General features: G+C 32.5%; 1 protein-coding gene across 6 annotated transcripts in view; it reads left to right on the top strand.

Annotated features, from left to right (window-relative positions):
- Window positions 1-21,474, top strand: part of LOC112691990 (adenylate cyclase type 8) — a 171,990-nt gene that overhangs the window by 136,511 nt on the left and 14,005 nt on the right. For 2 of the 6 annotated variants that reach the window (XM_025566483.1, XM_025566485.1), the window contains exons 7-23: window positions 109-290; window positions 402-594; window positions 655-804; window positions 1,167-1,246; window positions 1,324-1,473; window positions 1,536-1,672; window positions 1,747-1,840; window positions 1,900-2,053; window positions 3,202-3,260; window positions 3,356-3,547; window positions 3,727-4,026; window positions 4,693-5,241; window positions 7,086-7,212; window positions 8,528-8,634; window positions 9,225-9,339; window positions 9,803-9,948; window positions 18,411-18,627. In XM_025566483.1, coding sequence (XP_025422268.1) covers window positions 109-290; window positions 402-594; window positions 655-804; window positions 1,167-1,246; window positions 1,324-1,473; window positions 1,536-1,672; window positions 1,747-1,840; window positions 1,900-2,053; window positions 3,202-3,260; window positions 3,356-3,547; window positions 3,727-4,026; window positions 4,693-5,241; window positions 7,086-7,212; window positions 8,528-8,634; window positions 9,225-9,339; window positions 9,803-9,948; window positions 18,411-18,627 — 2,952 coding nt within the window. Of the gene's footprint in view, window positions 1-108; window positions 291-401; window positions 595-654; window positions 805-1,166; window positions 1,247-1,323; window positions 1,474-1,535; window positions 1,673-1,746; window positions 1,841-1,899; window positions 2,054-3,201; window positions 3,261-3,355; window positions 3,548-3,726; window positions 4,027-4,692; window positions 5,242-7,085; window positions 7,213-8,527; window positions 8,635-9,224; window positions 9,340-9,802; window positions 9,949-18,410; window positions 18,670-21,474 lie in introns of all 6 variants that reach the window. The other 4 variants (XM_025566482.1, XM_025566484.1, XM_025566486.1 and 1 more) reach the window with 2 other exon arrangements.

Raw genomic sequence — 21,474 nt, 5'->3', positions numbered from 1 at the left:
CTACAACTTGAGTTTATTTGTTCCGTTAACTTGCCCGTCTATTCTATATCGGCGAGTCATTGTTCGCGGTGATCATGGTGAAAATTTTATTCGGAATTTTCGTAACAGGTTTTGTATGGGAAAGCTACGGACAAGGATCCAGAGAATATCTAGTGTGGTACGTTTTGTTCATAGTTTTCGTAACTTACGCCATGTTACCTCTACCGTTGCGATGGTGCATACTGGCCGGTTGTTCTACCGCACTACTGCACATACTCATAACCAGTTACACAAAGTCGTCGAAAGAAAAAGTAACTACTCCGCCATAACGGTTTTGAGAAGCTGATGTTGCCCGATCGAAAAACGGGCATCGGTGTACCTTTTGTATTTACTCATATTACTCATATCTGTTGTCCGTGTAGAATACACTGTGCGTCACCCGTCAGTTGACTGCGATGAGCTTGTTGTACGCTGCCGTCAACTTTGCCGGGATGTATACAAAGTTCCTAACAGATAGAAGCCAACGAAAAGCATTTTTGGAAACTCATAGATCCACCGAAGCGCGGTTCAAGACTCAAAAGGAAAACGAACAGCAAGAAAAACTCTTACTTTCAGGTACAATACATTCAAATATACACACGGATTGTATCATTAATGTTTCGTATAATATTGTAGTTTTACCGGACTTTGTGGCTAGAGAAATAATTAAGGATATTGCTTCTGAAACGGACAAAGGACCTTTCATGCCAAATCAATTTCACAGAATTTACATCCATCGCTATGAAAACGTTAGCATTCTCTTTGCGGACATTAAAGGTTTTACAGGCAAGTAAAATATTTATCCTCGACAACACTCGTCTTTTAAATAAAATAAATTAAATTAATAATATTCTGTCCTCAAAGTAAATATTATTACTGTATTCCATTAATATTTAGTTTTAGATTGATAATATGCATATACATATTCTTGATGGTCTTATAATTGTTTATACAAATGGCTAAATATCATATTTATTTTAACTTATAACTTATAACTTATAATTTATATCAATATTGAAAAAAAAAAACATTATATTTTAACAAAAAAAATCAATTTATTTCCATTTAAAAATTTGTAAAAATCAATCACAATTAATTTTGTGTTTTTGTTTTTAATTTTTACTTTTTTTTTATATATTTGTTTTTAGAATGGGCGAGTCGTACTTGTGCACAAGAATTAGTCAGAGTATTGAACGACCTATTTGCTAATTTTGATAAACTAGCCGCGGTAAATTTCACATTCTATTGTTATTTTTTATATTATTTTTCGTTTATCAAATGTGTCTACTTTCTTTTACTTTTTAGGAAAACCACTGTCTTCGTATCAAGCTTTTGGGCGATTGTTATTATTGTGTATCAGGTCTTCCTCAAACTAGACAGGACCATGCCGTATGTTGCGTAGAAATGGGCTTACACATGATAAACGCTATTAAAGACGTGCGAAATAAATTAAATGTAAGAACACTACGTTGAATCATTTAAAAATGCAGACATTGAATACATTTAATTAAAAACAGGTAGATCTAAATATGCGTATTGGAATACATTCAGGATCAGTCCTTTGTGGAGTTTTAGGGCTAAGAAAGTGGCAATTTGACGTATGGTCTTATGACGTTACGTTAGCCAATCATCTAGAATCAGGAGGAATACCTGGGTATTTACAACACTATATAATTACCTTCCACGCGCGTCTATATTAACATTAATTAATGTGTGATTACATTTTAGACGTGTTCATATATCCAAGGCGACTTTAGATTGCTTAGAAGAAGCTTACGATACTGAACCCGGTCATGGAGAAAATAGAGATGCTTATTTAAGAGTAATTTCAATTACCTAAAATGACTTGATTATTCCGTGATATTGTATTTTACTATTCAGGATCACGGCATTGAAACGTTTTTAATTAAAGATCAAGAACCTTGTCGAGGGCATAGAAAATTTCAAAAAATCAACTCTTCGAGACCCCGATTATGGTCGGATGAAAAATTGAGCTTCAACCCTAATGCGCATAAACTAATATCGCCAAAAATAGGTAATTACCTGTTTTTAATTAATTTATATATTTCATTAACGTCTATAAATAAATATACTTTAAGAAACTGACAGTTTGATATATTGCGTAATATAAATTAATTCAATATTAATCTATCAAGCTGTTTTAATAGATAAATTCCTACTTTTACTGATGATTAAAATAAACTATCTTAAATTATATCACTTAAAAACATTTGTTGTAAAACTGCATTTTTGTTTTTTTTTTTGCGATACTGTACATTGATTCTGACTTTTCTATTATAACATTGTGTTAAAAATATGTTTGTTGCATCTGTACTACATGAATAGTGTTATAATACATCTTAAATTATTTTATAATGAACGACAGAGTTCCATGATATATGGTTTATTATCCATCAGTTTAATAGTCGTCATAATTATTATTATGTTACATATCAATTTAATAGTTCTTTATTTGCCACTAGGATGAGAGGAAAATTTAGAATATTTGCTGAATATTTAATGTTCACTTTTGCATTTGTATGATAAATTGATATAATAGTAGTTATTGTTTACGGGTTAACATATATATACATATATATTTATATATATTATATTATGATAGAATGCAGGTGCAGTAACAAATTCAATTTATTTAATCACTAGTTTCAAGAGCAAACCTATTTCGTTAATTTATACTTTTATATAAGATATAATATACATATAAAGATGGTAGCTACATTAAAATAACAACATTTCTTAATAAGGTAGGTGAACTTTTAATGTTCTAACTTTCACAACAACAAAAAGTGACTTCTAAAATTTTGGAAAATCGAAAAGTTAAATTATCTATGAACCGCACAAACTTCATTATATACAGATAATATAACGTAATGTAAAATATGTGAATTGATATGCAGCAGAGATTTTCGGCATAATAGTTCGGAAATCGACTGCAAGCAAAGTATTAGTTTAAAAAAAACTTCTGCAAGGAGATCAGTTTTTTCACACTTAACTAGTTGAATTTTTGTCCACATGCGATGGAAAATATTTTAATTCTTAAAGCAAAAATATTGTTTATATACTATTGAGATCGTAAATATATATATATATATATATATACACATATATGTATATTACGCATTAGCAATAGATAGGATTATAATTATAATTCAACGGGTTTAGAGGATTATGCCGACGATAACAAATGTAACGAATGGACTCCGGAGATTCCGTTTAAAAATGTAAGTATTATAACTCGTGATATTTGCACAAATCAAAAAATGTGTATTTATCATAAATCACGTATAAATAGACGTTGAACATGTTTCATGTGTAGCTAAACACGAGTGATCAAGAATTGGAAATCGACGACGGCGAATGCGGTACTCCGATAACGATCGAAGGCGATGTCGAGCACGCTGAAGACATAATGGACCATTGTATCGAAGTCGAAAGCAACGAAAGAATGAGAAACGAAAATATTGGCCGATGGACGTTGAGGTTTAAACAACCGGAAATCGAATCAAAAGTAAGCGCGTGCAATATCGATAAAAGTATACCTATATTATTATTATTATGTTAAAAAATTCTCTCGTTTTCGTGAGATAATCCTGAACGAAAGTTCACTTAATGGTGGAGTAAAGTATGATCGTAAGCAAATATTATTTAAATACAAAAAAAAAAAAAAAAAATCGGTGTGTATTTCAGTTTTGTCAGTTACGCGAAGACATGTTCAAATCGAACATGGCGTGTTGTTTTATCATTTGGCTGTTCGTCGTGTGTTGTCAGACGATAATGTTGCCCCGGTGCATGAAACTTCTGGTGGCCTTAGCGTTCACCACCGTGGTGCTTTGCGCCGCACTGACGCTTGTCATGGCCGAAGAGTTCTTGCACTTGCCGTCGGCTTTGCAACGGATGTCCTCGGTGCTGGTGCAAAACCGATTCAGAAGAACGATGTTCATTTGCGCCGTGGTCGGTCTTATATGTTTTTCGTCCACGCTAAGTCTCGTAAGTCTCGTTTTCAATTTAAGTATTAACATTATATAACACTATATAAATTACTGTCAGGATTCGATATTTAAATTATATTTACACTTATTACCTGGTTGGTTATGAGATTATTAAATCGTTATATATTAAATAATTTATTCTTAACTTATACAGACGAAAATTGAAAATTGTTTACCAAATAAAGCTAAAAAATGAAACATTTAAGTTCAGTCCAACGTAGTGAATTATTATTTTTTCACTGTCATTGCTACGTTTCAAAATAACAAACTTTCTTTTGGAAATAATATAACAGTTACACACGTTAATTTTCATAAACAGTAGTTATACATAATGTGTTCCATTTCTTTTTTGTTTTTGTTTTTTTTTTTTTTTTTTTACCTCAGCGTACAAAGCCATAAGCTTCGTGACCTTTCAAACGTAACGGACAATTTAATCTCATTGTAATTTTTTATTTTTTTTCGTCACTGATTTTTGGTGATTTTTATCGAATTTCACCGTCTGGTGACATAAAAACACACGCTGAGGCATTTCGGGGGCGTTCGGGAATATTGGCGAAAAGTCGAAAGCGCTCGCTTTGGCTTCGAATCTCCGGGTCCACCGCTCCCCAACGCATAGGTCAGGTTCTGATCCAAACTGACGGACGCGACCGACGTGTTTCCCAAGGTGTTCACGCCGGACGAACACTTGATACGGAAGAACAAGCCGTCGTCCAAGGGCTACGCGTCGGGCGACGAGCACGACCGGAAAGATGTGAAACGGCGACCGGAAGACAACGGCGCCGTCGCCAACGACTGCGTGCACCCGGAGTACCTGGTGTTCACGTGGGTGCTGTGCCTGATAGCGCTGGCCACCACGCTGAAGCTGTACTTCCTGGTGAAAACGTTCCTGGCGTCCGTCATGGTGGCCGTGTACACGGGGCTCACGTCGCTGGCCTACCCGCAGGTGTTCACGCAGAACGACTCGGACCACCGGACCATGCCGCTCTCGTCGCAGATGATGCTGCTGCTGATCGTCTTCCTGGTGCTGGTCGCCTACCACGCCCGGCTGGTGGAGGTCACGTCCCGGCTGGACTTCCTGTGGAAACGGGAAGCCGAACGGGAGCTGACCGAGATGCGGGAGACGCGGACCAACAACCGGCAACTGTTGCGCAACATACTGCCCGACCACGTGGCCCATCACTTCTTGTCGTCGTCGCGCCGGCACACCACCGACGTAAGTGCGCAGCGCCGCCGTACCGCGCCCGTCCGACGCGACACGTACGCTTAAGGTGAAGTTTCCCAGACAAGGAGGGGGGAGGGGGCGATGTGCCTCCGCTTACTGCCCGGTAACAGCATTTGCATGACCGTTCTGCCGTGACGTGGTTCAAGCGAAATAAACAACATTAGAATAAATTTATTGTAGGTGAACTTTTGTCGAACTTTCAAGAACTTAAATTTGAACATTCGTAAAAGATAAAAGTTATGCTACAACGATACTAAAAAGAAATAAAATAAAAGCTCTAATACATGTACCTCATATATTCACCACGCACATCACGTTTGCTATTGTGCCGTACACAGCTAAGTAGCCTGTGTTATCGATTCCGGCGGAAACCGTGCGCGTACAGGTATCCGGGGATTTGAGCGGGGCGCAGCCGTGACATTTTAGTTACTTCATCAGCGCAGATGACGCTTAACGTGAACCGGTCAGCCTTGTCGGTTTTCAAATATATTATCTATTGGAATAAGATAACGTTATTTTTTTTTTTTTTAGCTACCCTTATACACCACGATGTGTAAGCCGGCTTTCGTTCGAGGCTTACCTTAGATAAAAGTCCTGTAACTGCCACCGAACAAGCCGACAAATATAAATGGCGCCTTACACAACGCAAACATGTTTAAACGTAGTCAATATCTTTTCTCGGTCTTGAACTTCTTATCGTTCTCGTTGTGTAATTACGTGACGGTGAAAAATAATTTAAAAACAACTATTGAAAAATAATTTCCACGCTTGGCGACCCTGGCCACTGTTCTCGTTGAAGCTGTATCTAAAATAAAATACGATATAATGATTAGACAGTATTAATGTACACCCGGAAAAATCGATAACCGTGGCAACGCTGTAACGCTGTTGAAGCAATTTCTTCGCAGGGTCACCGTAAACTCTTTTATTGCGCATTTTTAGTGAACATTGTTTTGCCGTTTGATTAAACGGCAAAATGAATTTCTGTATATGTGTTGAATATTTCATAACGAGAAACCGTTCGATGTACACCATGATCTATTTAATATTATATACCGAAATAATGAGACGAATCAGGGACGTCTGAGACAGGACCCAGGTGGTAATATATATATATATAGGTGGTGTAAATATATTGATTTATATGACTATTATATTAGACAATGGATGTTTAAAACTTTGGAATTTATATTCGAACTTCTTAGACAATGCTTAACTAAAACTTACAATTAAATTACACCGAGTATATTTTGCATTTTTTTGACATTTTAAGGTCATTTCATACTTTTTTTTTATCCATTATTTACTTGTTTTACGAGTGTTTTGATGTTTTAAGGACATTTTTATAGACATTTTACAGCATCGGTATTCGTGACATACTAATCACTTACAATAATTTAAAAAATGTATTATTATAAAATATCTATAAAATACCTGTAATATAGTTAATTTATTATTTTATATTATATATATACACTATGTATCGTTGCATCTTAAATACACTGTTTAAGTGTGTATGTGTAAGTAGGTATAAGATTATATTTACCGTATAAGAACTCAGTGGCGGCGCAATGCGGGTTTTATTGAAGCAGCTGTTTCGTGATTAAAATGGGATGAGTAGGTGTGTGTTATATGACAGAAAAGTGTAATCCATAATTTGCAGATTTTACATTAAATATTATTCTATATTATTTTGTTAGGACTCGTTCATTTTAATATTTATTCTGAATATAAAACTTTGACTTGAGAGGGGAAGGGGTACTTGATACACGGTAACTGCTTCATTAAAAAAAAACTTCTTGCCTCCCATGTAAGTACCAATTTATATTTTATAGGAACTGTACTCGCAGTCGATCGACAAAGTCGGTGTTATGTTCGCGAGCATACCAAACTTTACGGAGTTTTATTCGGAAGACATAAACAAAGGCATGGAGTGCATCAGGTTGCTAAACGAAATAATCGGTAAGTACGTGTGGGAATTATTAAAATATGATGAACAGGTTGGTATGGTATTTAATAATATTATAATATAACATCATACCCCTTCCTGTATCAGTTCTCAATAAAACAATTACATCGACGATGGGGTCGCTTATTAACATACTATGAATTGCTACACAACCGTTCATTTTCGATTGGTTGATTTCTAATAGCATTACTTAAATTAATTAAACTTAATAAAAGTGCGTTTGCGAACTATCCGCTGAACCAAATCAAACATTTTTAAATATCCCTCCTCTCGTGATATAAGCTACCGAATTTCCTTTATTGATATCGTGATGATTAATGTTTAAAGATTATAATTTTTTTTTTTTGCTCCACATTTTAAACGTATAAATTACGTGACATGTTTTGAAAGACGCTATTCGAAATAGTTCAGTAAAAACGATCGTAATTAGTCGTGTGTAACAATGCCATATATGTTAATATGCGGTCGACATTTCCACAATGAAATCCATAATTCAGGTAGATCCATTAAAAGCGTATGTACATATGTGCATGCATGTACATTATATACGAATAAACGTCCGTTTTATCGCGTTGTCGGATGTTTTTACGATTTCTGTACACAATAAGCTTTACGTGAACGTCTGCAACTTCACTTCGGAAGCTATAGTTGTTTCGTCATGTCAGTTGAGTATTCGGTTCAATTAAAACCATGGGCGTAGCTAAGATTTGAATCAGGGAGAGAGGGGCAAAAACATAAAGCGATTAGTGTTAAACTCGTAATTCAAATAATCTACAGATAGACCATTGGATAACACATAAAACGTCAAAACAATTACACGTGTATATAACACTCGGTCCCACTAAACTATTTTTAGACATATTTTTTTAATTTTTGATTTTAATGTAAAACTTACACGTTTGGTATAAACAAATATAATTCAGTTTAAGGCGCAGGGGTAGGCAAGTGCCCCCCCTGCCCCACCCTTGGTACGCCCATGATTAAAACTGTCACGTAAACGAGTTTAACAAATGTATAATACATTGTCGTTGCTGTGGCGGTGCGCTTAATTAATTAGATAATGATGTACGCTTCAAGTAATTTGTTCGTTTTTGTCGGTAACAATTTCTTCTTCCATTTGTTCGTGCATCACTCGGTGAAGAAAGGGTAGGTAAAACAAAGGAATCAATCGAAAGATTTACAAAGTCTTTTATAATAATTATAATTATGTGAGATGAGTACGTCATATATGACATATATATTAAATATTATACTCATAAGTTTATTGAATCGTTGTTACTTGGTTTCATTAATTAAACGGTTTTATAGCCGACTTCGACGAACTGCTATCGGAAGCGAAATTCGGTTCGATAGAAAAAATCAAAACCGTTGGTGCAAGTTACATGGCCGCCTCTGGATTAAATCCAAGTATCAAGGTAAAGGTTCTTTTTTCAATATATTATTATTATCTAAATTGAATCGTATCAAAAGCACATACAGGACAAGTGCACATTGTGTTAGTGACACCAATCGTGCATGGATGTTTTTGATTTAATTTCGTTCAAAAGCATCGTTCCGTATATATATATATCGTATATACATACTAGTGCCAGGGCACGTGTCAAACTAAAAGCCATATCAATTTATTTTCTACACAAAAATCGAATTCGATTTTACCCGTCACGTTATTTTCACCCAATTTTATATGCGTACACGGAAAAGATTGCTAAAAATTTTTTTTTATGTTCATTTCTTAATCACCTTATGCAGTTTAACTCGATTTGATGTTTCAAAAATAAAATTAATACAAAGTATTCACGATGAAGAAACTATTGTTTGTTCTTGTTGCGATCCGTTTTTTTTTTTTTTACAATTCACTTTCACTTTAAATATTTGCAGTTTTTTTTTCTTTTATTAATATCTACTTGGATAGTTTAAAGACTAAAACATATAGATACAATTTCGAACACAAATATAATTATTTGAAAAATCGATTGAAGTAAATTATATTATACTGTTATCTTAGGACGGGGAAGACGAGTACAGTCACCTTTGCGCTCTTGTTGACTTCGCATTGGCCATGAAACAGTGTTTACAAGATGTCAATGTGCATTCGTTTAATAACTTTCAACTCAGGGTTGGTAAGTACAAAAAAAAAATATAAACACAGAACTAAAGAAAGTCATGGTTTATTAATATATACTAATGAAAGTATAATGTGCGCAATTAATCAATAATAATCAAATCAAATGCCGTACAAGTATACGGAGTAAATATCATAAGAACTACTTCCATTTCGCATTGCAGTAATTTTTCAATTTTCTACGTATACGCTATTTCGCGGTTATTACATTAGTACATCATGTGCGTTGCAATTCAAATACGTCTTAAGGAAATTATTGTTTCCCTTTTCTTATCACGCCGTAATTTTATGATATTTATAGGTAAGTAATGTTACGTCGTTAAATTCGATATTACAACGATATTATATCAAACCACAAACGTTTCGTGTACCGTTGTAGCGAAATCAACACAAAATATTGATATTTATCATTTCTTAAATCACATATTTTATCGTATGCGTTTGATTTGTGTGCGCGACAGGCATAAGCTGTGGCGCCTTAGTGGGCGGAGTCATTGGAGCGCGAAAACCCGTGTACGATATATGGGGAAACACTGTGAACGAGGCGTCCAGAATGGATTCTACGGGCACCATGGGTCGAATACAAGTGCCAGAGGGTACGGCCAAAGTAAGTGACGACTACCATACGATCGGGTTTTATTAAGTATCTTATTATTATCATTATTGTATTATTATTATTATTGTTATCTCATTATTATCTCGAACGTTCTAATACTGTAATACTTATTGTCTTGGTGCGTTCTTATCGTGACAACACGTGTGGCTGGTCTATTTTATTATACGATTGTTATCTATTTTCGAACTGCAGCTGAAATTCATGCAAAGTTTTCGTAAAGACGTATTGAACTGTTTGATATTAATTTTGTGAAAGCGACATCGAGGCGTTATTACTTATGACTAGAGCTTGGTGGGACTTATTGCATTGATAATCATGAAAATATACGTGCAAAGATGCATTCAAATATTATAAAAAAATTGCAAGTACACGGAAAAAAAAAGTGATATGCACTCAAATATGTGAATAAAAATTAGTATTTATACGTTTATATAGTTAAATGTTTCAGTTTTCTTCGGAGTTTTCTCTTAATAGCTCTGAAAAGATAAAAACCATTTTCTTAAATACCTAATTTTACTATTTATTTCGTATAATATTTTACCTTTGAAATTGCACTAAACAATTAAAGATTTTTTCATATTTTCGAATTTTAACGATCGTCGATTGGAAGTGAGTAAATTTTTGTATAAAGAAAACAAACGTTCGGCATCAACTGATGTTATTGGACAGTTTTTCATGCATGTGAGATCATTTAAACTCCAATATTCGGGTAATCTGTCTGTGTCTTCTTTTCCACTTAATATCTCTGATATTTTTAAAACTGTTTGATAGCCTTTATTTTTTGATAAAACTGACTCAATTTTAATTTTAATTAATTTTTCTTTTGCTTCTTTGACAACAAAAATAAAATCCATCAATGGAATGTTTTATTTTTCAAGTCTTGTAATTAAATCGTGTAAAAATCCAAAATGTGATTTAATAAAAACAAGTTGGGCTCGAATATTTTGATCAGAGCGATACTTTTTTGAATTTTTTATTGATACTGTATCATTATTATCAAAATAATAAATGATTCGTTTTATTTGCTCAAAATTTTCACAGTAGTAATTCGCTGCCTTTAAGGTTTTCGTGCCCTATCTTGTCAAAATTGGTTCTGGTGGAAGTGATAGAAATGGGGCTATTGATTTAAAATATTGAATGCGAGAAAGTGTTTTACGGAAAACGTTTTTCACATTTGCGATAATTTTGTCAACTTTTGAATATTCTGCTCGTACAGTTTTAGCGATCCTTTGGAATGTATGGGCCAAACAAATAATGAGTATAATTTTTGAATAAATAAACTTATGGCTTCTCCAGTTTTAACCATATAGGGGGTGATGTCACTATGAAACAATAATACTTTATCATACTGAATACCGTTAGACCAAAGTTCATTGATTTATCAAATAATTTACAAATCTTGGAATGATTACACTTTTTCAACTCCTCAGAATACAAAATAAAAGTCATACTATGCTAAGGTTCATTTAAAATGTAAATTACAACATTTGCTACATACCTGCTAGTAACATAGTAGTTTCATCTATTGATACCCAAATTCATTTATTTTGAACAAAATCCCTAATTTTTTTAGTTGTATTTTCATAAATATCATTATCATAACCTTTTCGTAACGACGTCGATTCAGAAGGAATATCTTTACCAGTGTACGTAGACAGAAATTCTTTAAAATATGAAATTGATAGTTTATTTAAAGGTAAATTGGCAAACCAAAATACCTTCCATAGATTGTGACTGAACATAGACTTTTATATAGCGTCCGTTATAAATTGTTGTATAAGTATTATACATGTACTTGAGTAATTTTCAACACGTTTAGCTTATATTTTTCCATTTTAAGATGTTGGATGACAGTAATATATATAATATAATATAATAATAACAAATAAATCTTTTATCCACGCTCATTTTCGTTTCAAAAAATTATAAAACAATACATTTTGGTCTGCCGAAAAAACATCTTACCCAAATTCTGTAACATATTTTTTAACTAAAACACTCGTTATTTGCTTAGGAATTTTTGTAACGAAACGAAATAAAATTTGAAACAAAAATAAAAACAAAATATTAAAATTCAATAAGTCCCGAGCTCTAATTATAATACATACAGGAAAATCGATGCACTTTGTATCTATTGAAGCGCGTGATTTTCATTCGTTTACGATATGAAACCTATACATTGGCACAACTAGAGTGGGTGCAATAGGATTTTTTAGTACCCCTCAGTTCAATTATAACATTCCTGTTTTTTTTCAGAGCTATATAATCTATAGTTATTACAGTGAAATACCATTCAATTTTATTTTCAGCAATTTCACCACTCTCAATATTTGGGCTCTAGTTGTTCCCATGAATCCGTGTACACAACGACGTTTTGATTTTCAGTAATTCAGTCCAAGTCTATAATAGCTATTCCTGAAAGTACATACGATCTGTAAATTCAATAAGAGATTTCGAACGCGGTTTTCGTGCGATAATTCATACTGAAATTGTTGCATATGTCAACAGAACTTGGAATTCAAATTAATATAAATTTGCACAGTATTTAAATTCTTAAGTAAATTTCATGTTTGAAATCTGATTCATATATGAATTTTGTGTTACACATACGTACCTAAGGCAAGTTTTTTCCCATTTCTCCGTACAATCAACATAAGAAAACACAATAGACCAACCCTATATGCATATAATTATCCTAAAATTCAATAAAAAAAACCACTGCGAAATTTTGCATGTTACGACGATTTTTTAACGAAAATTGATATTTTAAATAGTTTATAAATAAATATTATATATATTAAATATATAATATAATTATAATAATTATAATATATAATATAATTTAATATATTATATAGTTAATTTTGTTTATAAATTATTAAAAATAATTTGAAACAAAAGGTTATTAGCATGTGATCAAAAAACCCACGATAGTCAGCCTACTATAATTTTTTCCATTATTGGCGTGAAAATAAATTAAAAATTAAAAATGTATCAAATAAAAAAAATTGTCACACACGTGTTCAATAAAAAACATAAACCATGTACATAACCATGGCATTACATTATACCTAAAGAGAGAAAGAAAAATAGAATTTCGCACGTTCATACATTATTCATAAAATGTTTTTTTTAAATAAAAATTTAATACAACGTCTCAATTTTGAAAATAGTATATTAAACCTTCACATCATTCTTCTAGTAGGTAAAGAGTTGACCACAGTCGTTGGAATAAGCTACATAATACACTTGATTAGACTGTGCGCAGGCTGTAAAGAAAAAGTGTTTTAAACACGCAGTATATATTACCCGAATTTATGTAAAAATATTCCGTTGGAAATCGTAAACGCCATTTTTCTTTTCGATAATAAACGGTTATGATGTCGTCGTCACGCGCAGCATAGACATACCACTAATCAAGCTAAAACGCGATCCTTAAAGGCTAGCCATTAACTAACACCGCGTCGTGTATTTATTCTCAAAATTGTATATATATATATATATATACATTTATGCCGAGTGTATTAAAATTTATTGTAACAACTACGTAAAGTGTTGAAGGGTCATGAATTTGGCACTTAAATCATGAGTTTGGCACAAAGTCGCCGCCATTCCGCAACACACTGAATATAATAATTACTTTACATACAATATTGAATGCAATATTTACCTTCTCCTTGAAAATATCATTTTACCACAATTAACATCACGATTAATCGGTACCGGAGAACGTTTTGATTTTCCATCACAATCTTCTTTTTCAACTTTTGTTAGTAAATATAAGTCATGCAGAATACATATCTAATCCAATGACAGATATGAGATTCAAGATAAAATATGTACAAATAAAACATAATAAATATACATATATAATAAACATAATAAACATAATGCAATTCAATTCAGGAGTTGTTTATGTAGTAGGAGAATTGTATGGTATCCGGATAAAAGGGAATAAGTATACGAAAACAATATTTCGAGAAAACTAAAAAAAATACTATCAATATTGAAAAGTTATAATTAATTATCAATATTTTTTTTTATATCTGTTCTTGGAGTATTGGTTTTCTTAAAAATTATCATCTTTGAAATTCTAAGTTCAATAAGTAACTATTCGATATTCCTTTACGACAGTATTATTATTGATTTTATAATAATATTATATTAGAATATTAGAATTGACTTATTATTTATTACATGATTAGCTTATTCTTGAATTTATTTATTTGTGCAACATTATTTTGATTTGTAAATCTTTTTACTCAATATGAGTTAAATGAATAGACATTAGAGTGGTCCTTAACTATAGAGGTCAATTTTTTTTTTTTTTTTTAAATTGATGACGAGTACCCCAAATTTTGTTCTATGTATTAAAACAATAATTGTGACAAAGTTTGGGCGTGATATGTTTACCCCTTCCCGTGCCTCAAAGGGGTTGAATTTTTATTAATTGGGGATGAATTACCATTTTTTGCATTTACTTTCTTAAATATTGATGTTACGCAAAAAATTATAAGTACTATTATTGTAGCTATATGTATTTACTAAATAAAAGTTTCTCATAAATATGTTGTGAAGTTGATGGTTATCCGTTAATTTAAAAAAAACTGGTCAAAGTTAATGTCTTAGGAAATTTCATAATTTTTATTTTTTTCTCTTATCTCTTAAATTTTAAAGTTATTCAAAAATCGTACATACATTTTGTTATAGAACGTACTATGCTATATTAATAAGGTTTCTTGACGATTTTTGAAACATAATCATTTTTTATATAAAATAGAAAAATAACATTTTTATACTATTATTATTTAATTTTTAACATTTTACATTAAAAAAAAGAAGAAAAAAAGGATAGAAATATAGTAACTTTACTATTTTATTGCATCTTTGGTCAACATATTTTTACTATGGCCTGGATATTTTTTACGGTATTCTTGTACTACCTAAAAAAATAAATCTTAAGTGACACTAGTTATTTTAGTAAATTATTAACATATAACTTACCTTCAATACATACTGCTTTTGATTTTCATTTTTCGTAAATTTGGTATTAAAATCTTCCATCAATTTGACTCCACGTTCGGCTGCATCATTTATGACGCTCAAATGGTGTAAAATATTCTTGGCCTTTTTATAACTATCAATATTTGGCCAATTTTCCGGATTTTGTTGCAAGAAATCCATGCTTAATTTGAACCTTTGGAATATATTTTTCGATTTATGCGTCAATAATTCAAGTGGTAAGTCCTGTTTTAGAAATTGTGATACATCGCCAATTTTTAATACATATTTTTTTTGTATATCTGTGGTAAATTCATCGTCCTCAAGCTCGTCATTTTCTAGTAGTTTTTTAGCCATTTATTTTTTTATTTGATTATCAATTCTGTCATTAAATAACGAAAAACAAGCGGTTTCTTCTCCAAGATACCATAAGTGATTAATAAATTTTTTCATAGCGATCTCAGCTACTTGCTTATCATCAGATTTATAGTCTTCAAGTTTTTTTAAAAAAAGTACATCGTTATAAGGGGCTTTAATAGCATTAGGAGACTTAAACCAAAACTCGATATAGCATTTTACAATAAAACAACAAATAGTTTTTAACGAAGAAATTTCTGCTTTCGTAATTTTAAATTGTTCTTGAAAAATGTATATTTTCAAACAATATATTCCCTTGCACATCCATCTAGCTAGATGATAAGCTCCTGGACGTTTAAAATGAATACCTTTAGGTGGTACCCCACCCATAAAAATTATTACCAATTCCAAAAATTCTTTGTAATCATCCCTTGGTAGATTTTGGCTTAAGGTATCTTTACAAAATATTATAACATCATCGACTACTTTATGCAATATTTTTTTGACCTCAATATCACTTACCCAAGTACTAAATTTAGTTGTATCTATTTGATTCCAGTTATTTTTAAAACGTTTAAAAATTGGAATATCGGGACCGGACATCATTGTAAGTTTTGAGTATGAGAAAATTGATTGCAAAATAATTTCAAATATGTGATGCCGACAATCCAAAAACATTATTGGCCTGTTTAACATTTGTTCTAATAGCACACATGATCCATTTAATCTGCCGCTGTTGGATGCCGTTGTATCAAAAACAAACGCTTGCACTTTTTCCAACATATCCCAATCCTTTTATGTGTCATACACTACAGAAGAAATTTCCTTTCCGGTACCAGATGACAAATGTGGTATTCCAAGAAGTTGTTCTACGTTTGGTGCTGTTATAATAATTGGTAATCTATCTACATTTTCTGTTCCAATCAAATTAGGAAGTATTTTTGAGTCCCAGTGAACAACTACAGAATTTAAGTTTAATTGATCGAACGCTGTTTTAATTTCGGAAGATATTTGGTAACGAAAACTTTCACGAGCTCTCTTAATTGAAGAGCGACTTATCGCATAGTCTTTTACATCTACATTAAATACCTCGACACATGCTATTAATAAGTGAACTGCATCCCTGTCACTAACCTTACATTTGTCTAAAGCTGATGCTAAACGACTATTCATAATTTCTTTCCTACCTCGTTTATTTTTCACTGGCATTGTAATACTTTCACAAATTTCGGAATCTTTAGAGTTAAGCACATCACGTTCATCATCGCTTGATATACTCTCCACAACATCAACACTGTTAGTTGGGCTGAAAAAAAAAATAATAGATATAGTCAATTTTATATTGTATATTAGGTAAATTATTGTTAAAAATCATTAGATAATTTTTTTTTTTTTTTTAATGACAAAATTAATTTACCCGGTTCCATAATCGATGTTTGTTTGCTTGAACAATTCTCTCCTTTGCTCTCGCTCAGATCTTCGTTCTTCAACTGCACATAATTTTTTGTCCACACCTATCATATACTCAACACGACCTTCTTGTCTTTGTAAAGTTAGAAACTGCCTGTCTTCTTCAATTTTAATTATATTGAAAGCATCTTTGTGGGCAATATCAAACAAATTATTTAATGAGTTTTGAAATTTTTTTTCATTGTACTGTTGTGTTGCAGACTTTCTTGTTTTATTTTTATCTAAGCTTCGCCAACTTTCATATACATTTTTTATTTTTCGAACTACATCACAATGATGTTGAGTAGGTATTCTTGCCTTTTTCCAAAACAATAAGCATTCATCAGCAACAAGGCCCGAACTATCATTTAAATTTAAATTTACAACACGCATGTTATGAAATAATACCCGAAGGCAGTCTCCATTGGATGGTAATTTATTTCCAGTAATTTGATTAACCATATTACCTAAAAGGAAAATATACTGACGAGGCATTTTTAAATCAAACGTAAAAAAGAAAAAAAAGAAACGTATAACACTTTGTGTAGAAAAGTCGCACTAACTTATGACACAATTGTGAACACTGGACGTCTAAACAAACCGACAGTTTGACGGATAATGGCAATTTAATATTATTTAATATTATGTTCTATTAATCACTTTTTCAATTTATTATGAAATACTATTTGGCTATGGCTCGTAGATAAAAATGCGATAAGTCAAAGATATAATGTGTTTGTGGTTTCATAGTCTAAAAATACACAACTAATAGTCTAAATATTATGTTATCGGAGGACAAATATCAATGTACTGATTATCGTCATCAAAAATATCGATTTATTGTAAAATAAAATTAAAATTATTTATTAACAAAAAATAATAAAATTAGGGCGAATCGTTAAACATTCCGGTTTCTTGTTAACTGACGGTAAACCATCAACCTTACAACATATTTATGAGAAAATTTTATTTAGTAAATATATATAGCTACAACAATAGTACTTAGAGATTTTTGCGTAACATCAATATTGCAGAAATTAGAGGTCAAAAACTAAAAACTTATGAAATTTCCTAAGACATTAACTTTGACCAGTTTTTTTTTTTAAATTAACGGATAACCATCAACCTCACAACATATTTATGAGAAACTTTTATTTAGTAAATACATATAGCTACAATTATAGTACTTAAAGTTTTTTGCGTAACATCAATATTTAAGAGAGTAAATGCAAAAAATGGTAATTCATCCCCAATTAATAAAAAATTCAACCCCTTTGAGGCACGGGAAGGGGTAAACTTGTCACGCTCAAACTTTGTCATAGTTATTGTTTTAATACATAGAACAAAATTTGGGGTACTCCTCATCAAATTTTTCGATTCAAAAAATAAGGACCACCCTAATAGACATACCGAGCAAAGGTGCTTAAAGTAATAATATCTTGAGTTATTTCGATCGTACAATGGTTTATGATTTACTTCCTTTTTCTTATGATTTTTTTTAAATAATTAAATTTTAGTTTTTTTATTTTATTTCTTAATGCCAATCGAAGTATTACTCGGACACCGTATTTTTATTATTATTATTTCCGTTGTCGTGGTCTCGTAATAAGTTTTTACTCTAACCCGTTATGTAAACACTTGCGCAGATCTTGATGGACAGGGGTTACGAAATGGAATTCCGGGGCTCAATCGCGGTCAAAGGCAAAGGAGAGATGAAAACATACTTCGTGGTGGGCAAGAAGGGCGCTGTAACGAACAACCTGAGCCGGCAGTCGAGTCAGATCAGCAGTTTGGCGACCGTCGTCTACGGGATGGTGCAGGCCAGACGCCGACAAAACACAGTAAAAAAAAGACATTTCCATCGTGAGTGCGCTTCTACTAACAACACTAATAGCTATTACCGTGGTAAGAAGGGTTGTAGTTATACCTTTTTTAATAGGTTTTTTTTTGTTTTTTATTTTTTTTTAACATGTATTACATTAGTCGTTGCGGTCGTTAGCGCTCTCTACTGTTAGCAACAGAGTATATTATATGAGCGATAACAATTATATAAAACAGCAAGTATAATAAGTGTGATCAGAAACAGTAGTGGCTATACGGTATGAAGAAAGCATCGATCGGTACCGCTAGAGAGGATATCAATAGAAAAAATATTAATTATCATGCGTAACCTAATGCATTATACTGTAATAAACGTAGGAGCTTATTGAGCTTAGGACTCGCGTGCGGGCGCAGGATAATTATTAGTCGTATTGTATTGATTGTAATAATGTATTGTAATTTCGGTTTTGCATCCAAATTGAATCACATTAATCTTGCTCCATTGACTAATGACGTAACATTTGCATTAATACGCTGAAACATTACGCTTGTTCGGGATTACAGATGTTTCCGCAACGACGGTGTACGTATACAATAAAATGTGCTAAAGGCTCGTCTTCGGAATCATTATTTTTTTACCTACGTACCAGATACCACAGATACTACTTATACCTATCTACCTACCCGCTTACCTACTCATACACGTGTGCGTGAGTTGACTTACAATCGTAAATTATATATATTTGTTCCGGTCCAACGGGTAACTTGACGCTTTTTGCCCATTATAGAAAACACTGTGACACTTGCTTACATTACGTACAATTCACCTTCTCCAGACCAGTGTTTTCCAAATAGTGGGTCGCGACCCACTACCGAGCCACGAAAATATAATACCGGGTCGCAGAATTTAATAAAATTATCATATTAAATTTGTTATTTATCATTTCGTTGGATGATTTGAACCTTTTAAAAAAAATAAATTCATTAATACGAATAACTATTACTTACAACATAAATAATAATTATTGAGATTATCAACTAGACTCCATAAAAAGCCCATATAGTATGGCATTCACCGTATCTATAAATCAGTATAATAGTTACAAATGCATGCGACAAGCGTCGTTGGTTGTGGATATTCAAATGTGTTTTATTTTGCCTTTTTTTACACGATGATAAATTTAAAATATTTTAGTGGGTTATGAAGTCAAAAATATTTATTACCGGGCCAGCCTAGTAAAGAATTCGGGAAACGCTGGTCCAGGTTATTTATATTGCAGTACAAAACTGTAACTAACCGTACACTAACAACGTGCGTTCTGTGGTGCTGCTTCCTTATCTAAATTGGAAAACAGTCAACCTAATCGCGGTTGTCACTGCCCCTAACACCTAATATGGCATTCTCAGATAATTACTGAAACTTCCGACCATGATCTCTGTTCAAAGAAGTTTCTTATTCGTGGTCTACCTGTGTGTGACTCTACCAACCTGGCTGATAGTATTTCTGAAAATCAATCCATTGTGTTTGAGCTTTTTTTAACACTAAATGTTTCCTTACCAGTTTATTCTAAATTACATAGGGTGGGTTGGATGGCTTCCGGCACCTGCCTTACCAAAGTAATTTTCAACTCCATTTAAGAAACATCTAGAGTACTTCATGATGTCCAACGTGCGAACAATTTTAACTTGTTGTCCCAGCATATAAGCATTGTTCGTGATAAAACTAAGTGAAAATGTGACCAGTTTCGTACTTCCTTGGAAGGCAGATAAGCTGATGATGAAACCAACCTCATTGTTTCATATGTAAAGGGGATTCCAAAAGCCATCAAATGTCCATCAATAAAATAAGAGCCTCCACCTGGGCCCAGGTACCATCAGGATTTTACCAAAACTGTAGAGGTCTGAGATCTAAACTTAGTATTTTTAATTATAATGTTGCTATATTTAATTATGCATTTATTTTTTTGTCGGAAATTTCAGTATTTAGTGACTCAAAACTAGGTATATCCAATTATATTATTTTTAGATGTGACAGAAACATTTCTACCAGCAATCTCAGTAGAGGTGGTGACGTGCTTATTTTCATTCACAATGATATTCCTTCATCTATATTAACTACTTATAGTATGTCAAAAGCGTTGAGCATGTATTCGTAAAAATCTCAATTAACAATAAAAATTATATTATAGGCTCCGTCTATATTCCCATCAATTTCCATGTCATTGTTTATAAGTCCTTTATAGAATCAGTTCAATCAGTCATCTCGACCAACAGCGGCTGCACTTTAATTCTCTGTGGTGATTTCAATCTTCCAAACATTTCCTGGGATAATGATGAGTTCAGCCTAACTTATTTCTATTCATTGAGCCATTGTCTACCGGAATCATTTGCTTACTTTAATCTTTTTCAATTAAATCATGTGCACAATCACTTAGAGAAACTTCTTGATCTCATTTTCTCTAACATCAATGCCCTCCAAATATTTAACAATATCAATCTAACATCGATCAATCAAAATAAAGACCTGGGGGTTCTATTTTCCTACGACTTTAAATTTCATCATAATATACTGTTAATAAGTTGTAAAGGCATATAAGACATTAGGGTTCGTAAAACGAATATCGTCAGACTTTAAACTTACCTTTCCTCTGAAAGTTCTCTATTGCTCATTAATACGTCCCCTGCTTGAATATGGTTCAGTTTTCTAGGATCCTCACACAGCCATGTCCAAAGGCACTTTTTATCTTATGTTAGTAACGCGTTGAATATTTGTCACCCAATTCATGACTACTCACCAGTTCTCCACGAGCTCAGTCTTTCAACGCTAGCCGACAGAAGAGTTATCAGTAACTTGATATTTTCAAAAATCTCATTGACGGCTCTACCGAC

Source organism: Sipha flava, unplaced genomic scaffold (genome assembly GCF_003268045.1).
Source record: "Sipha flava isolate LNK unplaced genomic scaffold, YSA_version1 68_pilon_pilon, whole genome shotgun sequence".
Taxonomy (NCBI): domain Eukaryota; kingdom Metazoa; phylum Arthropoda; class Insecta; order Hemiptera; family Aphididae; genus Sipha; species Sipha flava.
Note: the sequence above shows the minus strand (reverse complement) of the source record. Positions and strands in the feature narration are given on the sequence as shown.